At 45.6% G+C, this 15,047-nt stretch overlaps 1 protein-coding gene across 5 annotated transcripts in view; it reads left to right on the forward strand.

Moving 5' to 3' along the window:
• NPAS3 (neuronal PAS domain protein 3) overlaps positions 1-15,047 on the forward strand; it is a 475,522-nt gene that overhangs the window by 210,926 nt on the left and 249,549 nt on the right. For all 5 annotated transcript variants that reach the window (XM_088456533.1, XM_088456536.1, XM_088456537.1 and 2 more), the window contains one exon: positions 13,195-13,439. In XM_088456533.1, coding sequence (XP_088312659.1) covers positions 13,195-13,439 — 245 coding nt within the window. The remainder of the gene's footprint in view (positions 1-13,194; positions 13,440-15,047) is intronic.

A 15,047-nucleotide genomic window follows, 5' to 3' on the forward strand; every position in this document is an offset into this window, starting at 1 on the left:
AAAAGACGCCCGGCACTAGCAAAGTCGCACGGGCGCTACGGGAGGGTCTGTTTGGAGTGACTGCAGCAACGATGTGTGAGGACACATCTACATTTGTTTGTTTTATTGCAATGCTTAGCATGTGCCTAGAAATGTACAACATGGAGGCTCTATTTAAAAGTATTGGGAGACCTAATCTCAGCAAGATCAAATCTGTCCTTTTGTGAGGTGGAAATTGCTGTGCACCCCTTCACACAGTAAGGACATCTTATAGTACTGAAGTGCAACCTCTATGTGTTATTGTAATAGTTGAGCTCCACAAAAGTATATATTGATCCCGCACTTTCTCCGGTGTGGGCTGTGGCTACCCTGTGATTTGCAAATTGCAAGGAACACCCTCACTCCAAACAACCCCTCCCCTCGTCCTGCTCATACAGAAGCCACCATCTTGCTCCGTAAACGTATGCGCCTTGCTGCAAGTCTACACACAGCCAGTCTGTACATAATATCAAACATTTGTACTTGTGTAAACTACCTCCACTACCAGCTTTTAACCCATGGTTGCCTTTACTCCCCCCACGGTGACCTTTACTCCCCCCACAGTAGCCGGCTCCAAAGTAAGGCAACTGTGTCTCATATATATTCTATTTTGTCCATGGTGGCTGGGTGCTGAGTGTCACTAAATGGATGGCTGTCAGTGAGTGTCCTTCAGAGTGCAGTTCTGTATACCTGTGACCGGATGTGTGTGTCAACATCAACAACTAAGTCCAGTAATGTTTTAATACAACATCCCACTAAGCTATCACTGAGAATTTACATGCATGTAGTTTGTGGACAGTGCACTGTCGGTGAGTGCACTTCCAGGGGCCTATTCAGCAAGGAAAGGAAAGGAAACTCCCGTCACACATATAAATATATATATATATATATATATATATATATATATATAGCCTATGGTGGCTGGGTGCTGAGTGTCACAGGCATGTATCCTAGATACAGTTTTATTTATATATATATATATATATATTATAAAAAAAAATTATTCTCTATATCCTGAGTGACAATAGACACACCCATAGGTGGAGCTAGACATGCCCTTTGGGTAGAATATGACACGCCCCCTCAGTGTGGAGTGCGGCACATTCTGCTGCCATTTACAATCTCCCTGAAACTAGTTTTCAAAAGTAGGCAAGTATGTTTTAACCCAGTTCCTTCTGTACACTGCCTCTACTCATAATGGCTCACAGCCTTCACCACAATATGCCCAAAACTGGACATTAAATTTACTTATGCAGAGAGATTTAACAGTATACACTCAAAATCAGTAGAACATACTTTTCTCATATATTTTGCAAATAGCCATTATCTCATTTATACTTTCATCAAAAAGAAGCTGTTTTTGAATATACTTTGTAGATGATTATGTTGATGCCTGTTGGGACATCCTAACCTCTCGTCCAATCCAATTTCTACCCACTTCAAAGTTCACCCAGTAGCTGACTTCCTACTGTATTATAAAATGTGGCTTAGCGGAGTAGTCAATACTTTTTATAATACTAGTGAATGGTTGAAACTGATTATAAGCTATTCTCTAAGGGATATTTTCCTTTTATCAGAATTAGAGTGTACTGTTTTATTTATTTGACAGAAAAGCTTGCACTCAGAGCGCCGGCAGAGAATATGCCTGAGATGTCAGGCCGCAGCACTGTACAGCTGTGTTCTCTCGCCCGTGCTTTGTTGTTGCTGATTGCATTTGACATGTGAGGTAGAAAAGAGAGGGGGGGAGCATCTGACCTGAGTGAGGGTCACCCACTGTATCAGGTGTCAACGAAGTAATGGGACGTGACACCTCTATTCTGCCCGTCCTGTATCCCAGACCTAGCCAGTGATAATTGCATTTATTTGCAGTTTTTTACCTATTTGTCTGTTTAGCAAATAGCTGATAGGGATAAATGTGTGTCAAGACCTCTTCTTTAGTGGTCCCCCTTCCCAATAAATGGGGGGGCGTAAAGACAAGATAACTGGTAACATTTTTCTAATGATTGCTGAATGAAAGTGCATCTTCTGTTCTATCATTTGTGCAGGCACCTCATGAGTGTTGCTACCAATAGACTTATTAAGCCGCTAGGATTGTGTATTTTAGCAGTGTGGTTTTTGTTCAGTTGTTATGAACTCTTGGCTTTATCTTAGGTTATATATGAATAATTTACTTGCCTATTTGGGCAAATCAGTTAATACAAACGGTAGAAATGCAAGACTAAGGCAGGCTTAGATATTGTGCTGTCACCTTAGTGTCCTGAGGGGACCCCCTGGTCTCTCTTGCCCCCATATGTAGACTGCATCTAAACAGCAAACAGTCCTTTCCTGCGGAGAGGTGTGCGGGTCTGACTGCTACAAGAAGGAAGGGGTTAAGCTGAGCTGCCTGCGGCTGTCAACATTAATTTTTCCTCGACTCTGTAAACATCAGGAACATAAAAGGCCAATTTCACAACTAAATATAGCAGCGTATTTTGGCCTGATATAAATGGCAGATCACTGCTGTAGAACACGACAGGCTGAGTGTCCCAGTGATATACGGCTCAGAGGTAGGGGGAAAATCATATGTAGAGGGCGCCAAACCTGGTAGAGCTATGTGTGGATAATATCCACATATCTGTGCTAGACTCAAAGCATCAGGGACATGCAAAACAGATTTTAGAACTTAAGCAATTGTGCAGATCATAAGGTTGTCAGTAATAGATCTCAGTACACATGTCCCATATAATGTTTAGGTCACAGTCATGTCCTTTGGGTGCCACTAAAGCTGGGGGTTGGCTGGATACCTGACTACATGCGGTGACAATGGCATGTTTTTTGTCTGGCAAAAAGATCTGTTGAGAAGCCACACATGAGAGTGGCCAGTCTGGACCGAACTGTCTTTGGTGCTGAAACCTGCCGGGTCACATGGGGGCTTGTAAGTGTGATACGAAGGAGAAGACTATGCCAATCCCATATAGATAATGATTATCTGCTGACTAGATTTTATGTGCATACCATCATATCATCCAGGTTTATTAAGGGGTGAGATGTAGGAGGTGATGTACAAACCCGTAGAGAGAGGGAGATAAAGTACCAACCATTCTGCTCCTAATTGTCAACTTACAGGCTGTGTTATAAAACTACAGGTAGGAGCTGATTGGTTGGTACTTTACCTCTCTCCAAGGTTTAGTACATCTGCCCCGTAGTGACTAGACACTTTCTATAGCTATATAATGTCACCAACCTTAAGGCCAGTTTTCCAACAGCAACTTAGCAGGGGTCCTCGATGGCCTTATTATTAGCTCTTCCCATTTGCTTACACGTCCATCCAGGGGTATAGTGCTGGAAGATCATGGTGCAAAGTGATAAGGTATAGAGAGTCTTTACTGGATGAGAATCAATTTGATGGGCCTGAGTCCTGACCAGGTGACACAGTTTAGAGCCCACGGAGGGGGAATCACAGCTTCTTTCCCAGATTCATGCAGCGTCACATATCTCTGGGTGGACCAGCATATCCTGACTGCTCACAAACAATTATAATATTATTGTACCAGCTTCAAAAATTACATGATGAAGTCTGCATTATACTTAAGGCGACCAGATCCCTATACTTATAATAAAAGTGCAGTAATAACTAGGGGTGTGCACCGGCCACTTTTCGTGTTTTGTGTTTTGGTTTTGGATCTGGATCTTTCTTCGTGTTTTGGATCTGGATTGGTTTTGCCAAAACCACCCTTCCGTGTTTTGGGTTCTGGGTTTTGTGTTTTGGATCTGTATTTTTTTTTTTAAAAAGCATAAAAACAGCTAAAATCACAGAATTTGTTGGTTTCTCTGCTCCTATGCTATTATTAACCTCAATAACCTTAATTTCCACTCATTTCCAGTCTATTCTGAACACCTCACACCTCACAATAGTGTTTTAATGTCCAAAAGGTTGCACCGAGGTAGCTGGATGACTATGCTAAGCGACACGAGTGGGCGGCACAAACACGTGACCCATCTAGGAGTGACACTGCAGTGGCAGACAGGATGGCAGTTAGAAAAACTAGGCCCCAAACTGTACATAATGCAAAGAAAAAAAAGAAGTGCAAGATGGAATTGTCCTTGGGCCCTCCCACCCACCCTTATGTTGTATAAACAGGACATGCACACTTTAACAAATCAATCATTTCAGCGCCAGGGTCTGCCACACAACTGTGGCTGAAATGATTGGTTCGTTTGGGCCCCCACAAAACAAGCTGGCAATTAATGTGTCCCTGCACAAACTGGCTCTACGGAGGCAAGATGTCATCCTCATCCTCCTCATCCACCGATTCCTCACCCTCTTCAGTGTGTACATCCTCATCCTCACAAAGTATTAACTCGTCCCCACTTGAATCCACCACCACAGGTCCCTCTGTACCTTCTGGAGGCTGGTCTCCCTGGAAGAGCTGATAATTCATTTTGATGAACATCATCTTCTCCACATTCTGTGGAAGCAACCTCCTACGCCTTTCGCTGACAAGGTTCCCGGCTGCACTAAACACTCTTTCGGAGTACACACTGGAGGGGGGGCAACTCAGGTAAAATAGAGCCAGCTTGTACAGGGGCCTCCAAATTGCCTCTTTTTCCTGCCAGTACAGGTATGGACTGTCTGACATGCCTACTTGGATGCTGTCACCGATGTAATCCTCCACCATTCTGTCAATGGTGACAGTATCATATGCAGTGACAGTAGACATGTCAGAAATTGTTGCCAGGTCCTTCAGTCCGGACCAGATGTCCAAACTTGGTCCTGCCTGCCCTGCATCACCGCCAGCGGGTTGCTTAGGATACCTAAGTTTTTTCCTGGCAGCCCCAGTTGCGGGAGAAAATGAAGAAGGAGCCGTTGACGTGTCACGTTCCGCTTCAGCTGACAGTGTGTTCACCAGCAGGTCTTTGCACCTCTGCAGGCTTGTGTCGGCCGGAAAGAGAGACACCACATAGGCTTTAAACCTAGGATCAAGCACGGTGGCCAAAATGTAGTGGTCTGATTTCAACAGACTGACCACCCTGGAATCCTGGCAAAGCGAATGAAGGGCTTCATCCACAAGTCCCACATGCCGAGCGGAATCGCTCCGTCTTAGCTCCTCCTTCACTTTCTCCAGCTGCTTCTGCAAAAGCCTGATGAGGGGAATGACCTGACTCAAGCTCGCTGTGTCTGAACTGACTTCACGTGTGGCAAGTTCGAAGGGCTGGAGAACCTTGCACAACACGGAAATCATTCTCCACTGCGCTTGAGTCAGGTGCATACCCCCTCCTTTGCCTATGTCATAGGTGGATGTATAGGCTTGTATGGCCTTTTGCTGCTCCTCCATCCTCTGAAGCATATAGAGGGTTGAGTTCCACCGCGTCACAACCTCTTGCTTCAGGTGATGGCGGGGCAGGTTCAAGAGTGTTTGCTGGCGCTCCAGTCTTCGGCACGCAGTCGCTGAATGGTGAAAGTGGCAGGAAATTTTTCGGGCCACCCAAAGCGTCTCCTGCACGCCCCTGTCGCTTTTCAGAAAATTCTGCACCACCAAGTTTATTGTGTGAGCAAAACATGGGATGTGCTGGAATTTGCCCAGATGTAATGCCCGCACAATATTGGTGGCGTTGTCAGATATCACAAATCCCCAGGAGAGTCTAAGTGGGGTAAGCCACTGGGCGATGATTTCCCTCAGTTTCTCTAAGAGGTTGTCAGCGGTGTGCCTCTTACTGAAACCGGTGATACACAGCGTAGCCTGCCTTGTAACGAGCTGGCGTTTCTGAGATGCTGCTACTGGTGACGCTGCTGCTGTTGCTGCGTAAGGTGATACATCTACCCAGTGGGCTGTCACAGTCATATAGTCCTTAGTCTGCCCTGTTCCACTTGTCCACATGTCCGTGGTTAAGTGGACATTGTGTACAACGGCATTTTTCAGGACACTGAGGACACTTTTTCTGACGTTTCTGTACAGTCTCGGTATCGCCTGCCTAGTGAAGTGGAATCTAGACGGGATTTGGAACCGGGGACACACTACCTCCATCAATTGTCTAAATCCCACTGCACTAATGGCGGATACCGGACGCACGTCTAACACCAACATAGCAGTCAAGGCCTCAGTTATACGTTGTGCTTCAGGATGACTGCTGTCGTACTTCATCCTCCTCGCTAAGGACTGTTGGAGGGTCAATTGTTTAGTAAAAGTAGTGGTGTTCCTACTTCCTCTCTGGGATGATGAACGACTCCCAGCAGCAGCAACAGCAGCAGCGGCAGCAGTAGGCGTAGCAATGCAGGATCCTCCAGAGGAATCCCGGATAGGAGAGTCAGTCATGCCAGTGACATGGCCTGCAGGACTACTTCCGATCCTGACTAAGGAGGAAATTGACGAGGAGGGAGTTGACGGTGTGGTTTGCAGGCGCTTGGATACAACAGGACAACGGGATTTAGGTGTCCCTGGACTGCTTACGGTCTTAGCCAAAGTTTCTGAACTTGACAGTAACTTTTTATGAACGCGCTGCAGGTGCCGTATAAGGGAGGATGTCCCTAGGTGGTTGACGTCCCTACCCCTACTTATTTCACCTTTACATATGGTACATATGGCAAGACAGTTGTTGTCCGGATTTGGATAGAAATATTGCCAGACCAAAGAGGTGGAATGTTTGGTCTTCTGCCCAGGCATGACCGTGATGGGCTTTTTCATCCCACGGACAACAACTGTCTCCCCCGCAGCCTGATTTAAACAAACCACATCACCATCAGAATCCTCCTCGCCAACTTCCTCCTCAGCGCCAGCTACACCAGTATCCTCATCCTGTTGTACTTCAACAGTGACATCTTCAATTTGCATATCAGCAAGTGGACTGTGGGTGCTCCTTTCAGCACTTGCAGGGGGCGTGCAAATGGTGGAAAGAGCCACCTCTTCCCGTCCAGTGCTGGGAAGGTCAGGCATCGCAACCACCACCACACTTGGACTCTCCTTGGGGATTTGTGATATCTTCTTAGAAAGCACAGTTCTTCGCTGTGCTTTTGCCAGCTTAACTCTTTTGATTTTTTTAGTGGGAGGAGGGCTTCCATCGTCATGTGAAGCTGAACCACTAGTCATGAACATACTAGGGATCGACCTTAGCCGTTCCTTGCCACTCCGTGTCGTAAATGGCATATTGGCAAGTTTACGTTTCTCTTCAGCTGATTTAAATGTCTTTTTCAAGGTAATTTTCCTGAACTTTGCCATTTGGGATTGTATGTGCCCTCTACTATGACATTGGGCATCGGCCTTGGCAGACGACGTTGATAGCATGTTATCGTCTATGTCATGACTAGTGGCAGCAGCTTCAGCACTAGGAGGAAGTGGTTCTTGATCTTTCTCTATTTTATTTTTATCGGAGAAAGTTTGGTCCTCCATTTATGTTATATCGATTTGATATATACGTGCGGCTAAACACAGAAAATAATTTTTTTTTTGGTTTGGACTGGAGTGTACTTTGGTGTTACAGCACCCTTTAACGGTCAAGCCAGCCGGCCCTTTACTTATGACACAGGCGCACTCTTGGCACTACTTTGTTGATGCACGTGCGGCTACTGCGCACACAATTCACAAACACAGAAAATAATTTTTTTTTTGGTTTGGACTGGAGTGTACTTTGGGGGTTACAGCACCCTTTAACGGTCAAGCCAGCCGGCCCTTTACTTATGACACAGGCGCACGCTTGGCACTACTTTGTTGATGCACGTGCGGCTACTGCGCACACAATTCACAAACACAGAAAATAATTTTTTTTTAGGTTTGGACTGGAGTGTACTTTCGGGGGTTACAGCACCCTTAACGGTCAAGCCAGCCGGCCCTTTACTTATGACACAGGCGCACGCTTGGCACTACTTTGTTGATGCACGTGCGGCTACTGCGCACACAATTCACAAACACAGAAAATAATTTTTTTTTTGGTTTGGACTGGAGTGTACTCTCGGGGGTTACAGCACCCTTAACGGTCAAGCCAGCCGGCCCTTTACTTATGACACAGGCGCACGCTTGGCACTACTTTGTTGATGCACGTGCGGCTACTGCGCACACAATTCACAAACACAGAAAATAATTTTTTTTTGGTTTGGACTGGAGTGTACTTTCGGGGGTTACAGCACCCTTTAACGGTCAAGCCAGCCGGCCCTTTACTTATGACACAGGCGCACGCTTGGCACTACTTTGTTGATGCACGTGCGGCTACTGCGCACACAATTCACAAACAGAAAATAATTTTTTTTTTGGTTTGGACTGGAGTGTACTTTGGGGCTTACAGCACCCTTTAACGGTCAAGCCAGCCGGCCCTTTACTTATGACACAGGCGCACGCTTGGCACTACTTTGTTGATGCACGTGCGGCTACTGCGCACACAATTCACAAACACAGAAAATAATTTTTTTTTTGGTTTGGACTGGAGTGTACTCTCGGGGGTTACAGCACCCTTAACGGTCAAGCCAGCCGGCCCTTTACTTATGACACAGGCGCACGCTTGGCACTACTTTGTTGATGCACGTGCGGCTACTGCGCACACAATTCACAAACACAGAAAATAATTTTTTTTTGGTTTGGACTGGAGTGTACTTTCGGGGGTTACAGCACCCTTTAACGGTCAAGCCAGCCGGCCCTTTACTTATGACACAGGCGCACGCTTGGCACTACTTTGTTGATGCACGTGCGGCTACTGCGCACACAATTCACAAACACAGAAAATAATTTTTTTTTTGGTTTGGACTGGAGTGTACTTTGGGGGTTACAGCACCCTTTAACGGTCAAGCCAGCCGGCCCTTTACTTATGACACAGGCGCACGCTTGGCACTACTTTGTTGATGCACGTGCGGCTACTGCGCACACAATTCACAAACACAGAAAATAATTTTTTTTTTGGTTTGGACTGGAGTGTACTTTCGGGGGTTACGGCACCCTTAACGGTCAAGCCAGCCGGCCCTTTACTTATGACACAGGTGCACGCTTGGCACTACTTTGTTGATGCACGTGCGGCTACTGCGCACACAATTCACAAACACAGAAAATAATTTTTTTTTTGGTTTGGACTGGATTGTACTTTCGGGGGTTACAGCACCCTTAACGGTCAAGCCAGCCGGCCCTTTACTTATGACACAGGCGCACGCTTGGCACTACTTTGTTGATGCACGTGCGGCTACTGCGCACACAATTCACAAACACAGAAAATAATTTTTTTTTGGTTTGGACTGGAGTGTACTTTCGGGGGTTACAGCACCCTTTAACGGTCAAGCCAGCCGGCCCTTTACTTATGACACAGGCGCACGCTTGGCACTACTTTGTTGATGCACGTGCGGCTACTGCGCACACAATTCACAAACACAGAAAATATATTATTTTTTTAGCACTTGGGGGGAGCACCCCTGATGGACAGAGCACCCCCTGGACAACACTACAGCACTCCTTTAGGACTGGGACACTGCACAGGACTTTGGAGTGGACACAGCCCCTATGGAGAACTGACTGCACAACACAGTCCAGCCAGCCCCTATGGACTTTGAAGTAGTGGACACAGCCCCTATTAACAACAGCAGCACAGCACAACACAGCCAGCCCCTATGGACTTTGAAGTAGTGGACAACAGCAGCACTACACTACACTACACTACACAGCCCTAACTCCCACCCTCCCTCTTCACTGTCCACAGCCGAGTGAGAAAATGGCGCCCACGCGGGTACCTTATATAGGATCCAAAACCCGCGAGACTCGGAAGGCGGGATGATGACGTTTTGCCTCGATTTCAGATCCGAGTCAGGCGGAAAAAGTCGAGCCTGACTCGGATCGGACTCGGATCGGGGGGGCTCGGGGGGGTTCGGATTTCAGATATCCGAACCCGCTCACCCCTAGTAATAACATTGCTAGGTAATATTTAGAATAATAATAGTTAAATGATTGAGTTAACAAGAGATTAAGAGATTTGTTAATATTATAGCACCAGTGTATTATTCACATTGGGAATAATGTGGTTTTGACAGAACTACTATATATATATATATATGGTTAGGCTAAGATCTCTAGGACTATGAGATACAGCTGTTTTTATATTGGCACTTGGACGTGGACCAGATATTTCGACGGAGGACACAAGAGCCCTCACTTCAAAGCGTGTCCTTCATCGCTAAGCAAATAAATTTAGTGAAGGTGATAAAAAAAAAAAAAAAAGCCTCCAGTACAAATCCCAATGGGAATCTCCAACGCTAACTCTAATGGACATTTGTTGGCAGGTTTTTTTGGCAGTGCGATGGTTAACATGAAGAGCAGCACTTTGGTTTCCTCAGAAGTCCCTGCAGTGACTCCCCAGCACTTGTTCTCCCGTTAGATGCCGCAAAGCTCAGCATGTTAGAACAAGGGTTCCCATTACAGAGGCCAGGGTAGGGAGCGACGGGAGGTGCCTCTGATCGCTAGACATGGAAACACGAGAGGTGCGGAGAGGCTTCAAAGCTACAGAACTCTGGCCTTTGATGAATTTTTGATGGGAGAGTTGAGGATGCTGAGCATCTCCGTCTTCCAGGCTGGGGTAATTGATTAATAGAAGGTGTGCTCAGGAAAAACCATAACCTGGTGCATGTCTGACACGCTACATGCAAAGAGACTGAAACTTGGGGTTTTGCAGGAAGTTAACCCTATAGCATTTCTGTTGCTTTATAAGTTGTAGCGCTACTTCAGCAGAGTACTGTACAACTCTGCTGTGCTCATCAGTATGATAAGAAGAGGCTCAAAAACACAGCAGGTCAAACGTTGCCGAAAGTTTAGCAACACCTATATGGATGCAACACCTATATGGACAAGATGGATGTAGTGTTGATGCCGCACTCAAGCGCCCAATGTTTTATGTCTGCTAGCCGCACTGCACATACGTCCTGATGGTTACTGCCGGTAGCCGCAGAATCAATTCGGACGTAGAAAAAGGTAGTTTCTGTGGGAGTTCCGGGGATGTAACATGGGGGAGACCAATCATACAAGGGAATGTTCCAGTCAGTGACTGCATCTTTTGCAGTAGTTGCACTGACACCGGTGGCCATATTTCCATGGATAATCTGTGTCTCCATAGGGCTGGTACAATGTCCTAAGGAGCGGCCAATGATGCACCTCAGCTGGTGAGCATCTCTGTATGAATTCCACCAGCATCAGCAATAAGACGAGTTGTGCTGCAGCTAAAGACGCAGTCGCTGCCTCAATAGCGTGCACCTCTGAATCAGGCCCATAGTGTGTTGAGCAATATGCACCTGTACATTACTGAAACAGTTATTTTAATACTGAGTTATGAAGGCTGCCTGGCTGTGACCTTGTTCAATAGCACATTCCGAGTTTCAGGAGTGGATGGAGCATGTTTCTCTCCATGCCTGTAATGTACACAGTACGGGGGCAGTGTAAGAGAGGAGGGGGCTCGTGTGCTGTCTACTCCTCTCTTTGGTGCAGTAGATTCCCGTGCCATGGTACCAGGAACACTTCTACTGTGCAGGTGCAGGTCTCCAGTAACATGGTGCCCGCACTATGGTACCAGGGACAGCATCTACTGTGCATGTGCAAATCTCTGGGAAAATGGTCGCCACACAGTTTTTCCAGTGATTTACGCTGCTATTGCATCGCCAACATGGGACTCCGTAGAGTATTAAACATGGGTGAACCCGTTATAGATACGCCAATGACAAAGTACTAAGTAACGTGTTTAGTGGTAGTTATAGGGCTTTATATAAAAGTGATAAACTAGTGGTGGGTTTGGCAATGGAAGCTCCCCTTTACTGTCCCTTCATAGAAGTGGAATTGTTCCAGCCATGAATGTGTGGGTAGTACGTTGTATAAATTGGATGAATATACATTGAAGTTATTGCAGTAAACAGACAAATCATGATGTATCAAACCTTCAAGAGAGATAAAGTGGAGAAGTTGCCCACAGCAAACAATCAACTTCTGTCACTTCATAGACTGTGCTAGATAAATAATAGGTACAGATGTGTCCTCACTCGTCTTTGCTGCAGTTACACTTATGCTGTCTCAGAATGAGCGTCTCAACTAAGATGCCGGGGCCTCTCCATCTGTCTACAGATTTCCAGAGGCTCACTAGGGTTAACCCAGAAAACAGTCTGGGCCCGCCTGTGTTTTTCTAGCCACCCCAATTACCTCCCCCAAACGCTGCCTACCAGTGATGTGCGGTGAGGTGAGGCAGTGCCTTTCCTGTCATACTTAGGTATACTACAGAGTTTTGACTATAAAAATTACAAAAGTAACATTTAAAGAAAATATTACAAATATCTTCTTTGTATTATTCTAATCATTTTTATAGTCAAAACTCTGGAGTAAAAAGTGTATGGCAGGTGAGGCACTGCCTCAACTTTCTACCTTTTTTGCACATTCCTGATCAATACAGACCAAATTTCCAGCACTATATACTGCTGCACCTTTGTATAATGCCCACATGAAGCCTCGGGTTCATATATGTATGTGTTAATCTGGCTCTGATACTAACCAGTGCCTCCCCAGCCATTTACCTCACCACACATCACTACTGACTACCTGTCACTAACCAATCACTGCATGTGCGTGGTGCGGCTTCGGCTCATGCACAATAGCAAAACTACATCTCCCCCTAAGTGCCTCGTGAAACAAGTTCTGGAAAAATGGTCTGATTTAGAATTTGTCTACATAGTGAAGTAGGGCTGACTGCCAATAACTCAAATGTATGATATTCTGTTAAAACAGTGCTATGGGCATCTATGCATTATGAAAGATAGCTATAATGCAAATATACTTTTAATGTTTTACCTTTAAAAAGCTAATTGGTGCCATGGATCATATAAACACATTTTCTCACGTCTTATGTGAGTTGTTTCTTGGATATGAGAATGTTATCAACAGAAATCAGGAACTGCACCATGGTAACTGTAAAGGTTGTCATAATACTTATTACGTATACAGGTCATGGATGCATGGTTTATGAATGAGCATACATGTTGTCTGCATTTACAGGCACATGTTATTGATGAGTCGATGAGTCCAGGATGCAAATCACGTGTGAATGAAGTGAGAATTCCCATGCACACCATTATGCCAATTGTGGTAATTAATGAATATAGCAATGTGCTTCTTTTCATTTGTTGTTCTACGGGTTGATATTAGTAGTTGCTAGATATTATGTTTATCTTAGTTGCTTCATCCCAGTTTTTTCTTACCTCATCAGTTTACAAGCCCTGCGGAAAGAGAAATCCAGGGACGCTGCTCGCTCCCGGCGTGGGAAGGAGAACTTTGAGTTTTACGAGCTCGCCAAACTGCTGCCTCTCCCTGCAGCCATCACCAGTCAGCTAGACAAGGCCTCCATTATCCGGCTGACCATCAGCTACCTGAAGATGAGAGACTTTGCCAACCAAGGAGACCCCCCATGGAACCTACGTATGGAAGGTCCGCCTCCAAACACCTCTGTCAAAGGTGGGTATCCATTCACCAGCCTTATCTCATGTTAGATTTTTGTGCTTCTAGCTGGGGAAAAATTAACCATTTCACTTGGCTTTCAATAACCTAAAACATATTCCCAGGCAGTATATTGCGGGTATGTTACCATATATGTATTGTGAAGGTACCCGCTTTAATGTGCTACACATTAATAGGCTCACACACTAAAGAGACATTTGTGCAATAGCTGCAGACTTTTTATGCAAAATTAAGCTTAAAGTACTGCCTAATATTACATTATATTACCTCATTCACTATTCCCTCTGACCCTCACTCAGCTATTACGTAGCCCATGAGAGTGAGGCTACCTCTATGAGCGGCTAGAATAGATTTCTAAGGGAGCTGGACCTTCTATATTTCTAAAAGGGCGTATTTATAATGGGTGGTGGGTGTGCAGGTCCAGGGCACCCATTCTTTTATTTTTACGCTTACCTCTCCGAAGTCCCATGGAGTAGCGCTACACCAAACGCCTGAAAAATACCCGCCCCGGCCATTTTCCCGGCATTTTGCGCATGTGCATTAGGAAATCACAGAGGAAATGGCTGCCGCGCCATTTTCCCGGTGCCCTGCGCATGCTAGTGCCTGGACTCTACTGCTGCTGTCAGTTTGTTGACGGCAGCCGAGGAGAGTGGAGGGGGCTCCGGACGGGGAATGCACACAGACCCCCTCCTCACTTAATACGCCCCTGATTTCTAATAAACATTCCAGGTCAACATCTTGGTCAAATAATATCTTCTAGTAGTAATAGTAAAGCTTTAGTAAGACTAAATCCAATGTACAGTCATACACGGTGTAAGCTGGAGCGCTACGTTCTGCCGGTGTTACTGATGCTTCTGTGCAGCACACACTCACATTACTATTCATGTATATGGGCCTGATTCAGAGATGTACGCTATGTCGATGTTTTCGCAGTTGAGCGATTATCGCCCATCTGCGCATGAGTCTGAGCCGCACTGCGCATGTGTCAAGGTACATTACTGTAATCGCTCGCAGTGAGTATATTTATTTGCAGTATGATTGAGAGTTGGGGAGCGTTTGGGGGAGGTAACAGGACGTGGTGGCTACAACCGTTTTACGGGGATGTGTTATATCCTGCGACTGCTATTCCGTACGCAATAAATATGGCTCAGTTCACGCAGACATTCTGTGCGACCATAGAGTTACTCAGGACTGCAAACACTGAATGATCTGCGGACGATGCGTCTTTGTACGCAGATACTTGGATTTGCAAAGATGCCGGTGAGCATCTCAATACACATCCCGGCGGCTGCAACATTTGCATCTTCTTGCACAGCAGCTGTGTACAGGATCGCGGCAGGGGCGGCATTAGTGTACGCCTCTGAATCAGGGCCTATGTCACACCAGCCCAAGAGATGATAACTTCATGTAGACGTGTGCAAACTATATGGCTGTGACCATTCAATATCAATAGTCATACATCTGTTCATCTTTATGTGACATATTCTTTGTATAACATTGACAACTTTTGTTGTATACGGTTTCTTCATGATGCCTTGTTAGCACTTTTAGGTCTAGTTTTTGCTCTTTAACTCGTTCTATTGATTACATATTGATTACATATAC

Source organism: Taudactylus pleione, unplaced genomic scaffold (assembly GCF_031769625.1).
Source record: "Taudactylus pleione unplaced genomic scaffold, aTauple2 ptg000707l, whole genome shotgun sequence".
NCBI classification, from domain to species: domain Eukaryota; kingdom Metazoa; phylum Chordata; class Amphibia; order Anura; family Myobatrachidae; genus Taudactylus; species Taudactylus pleione.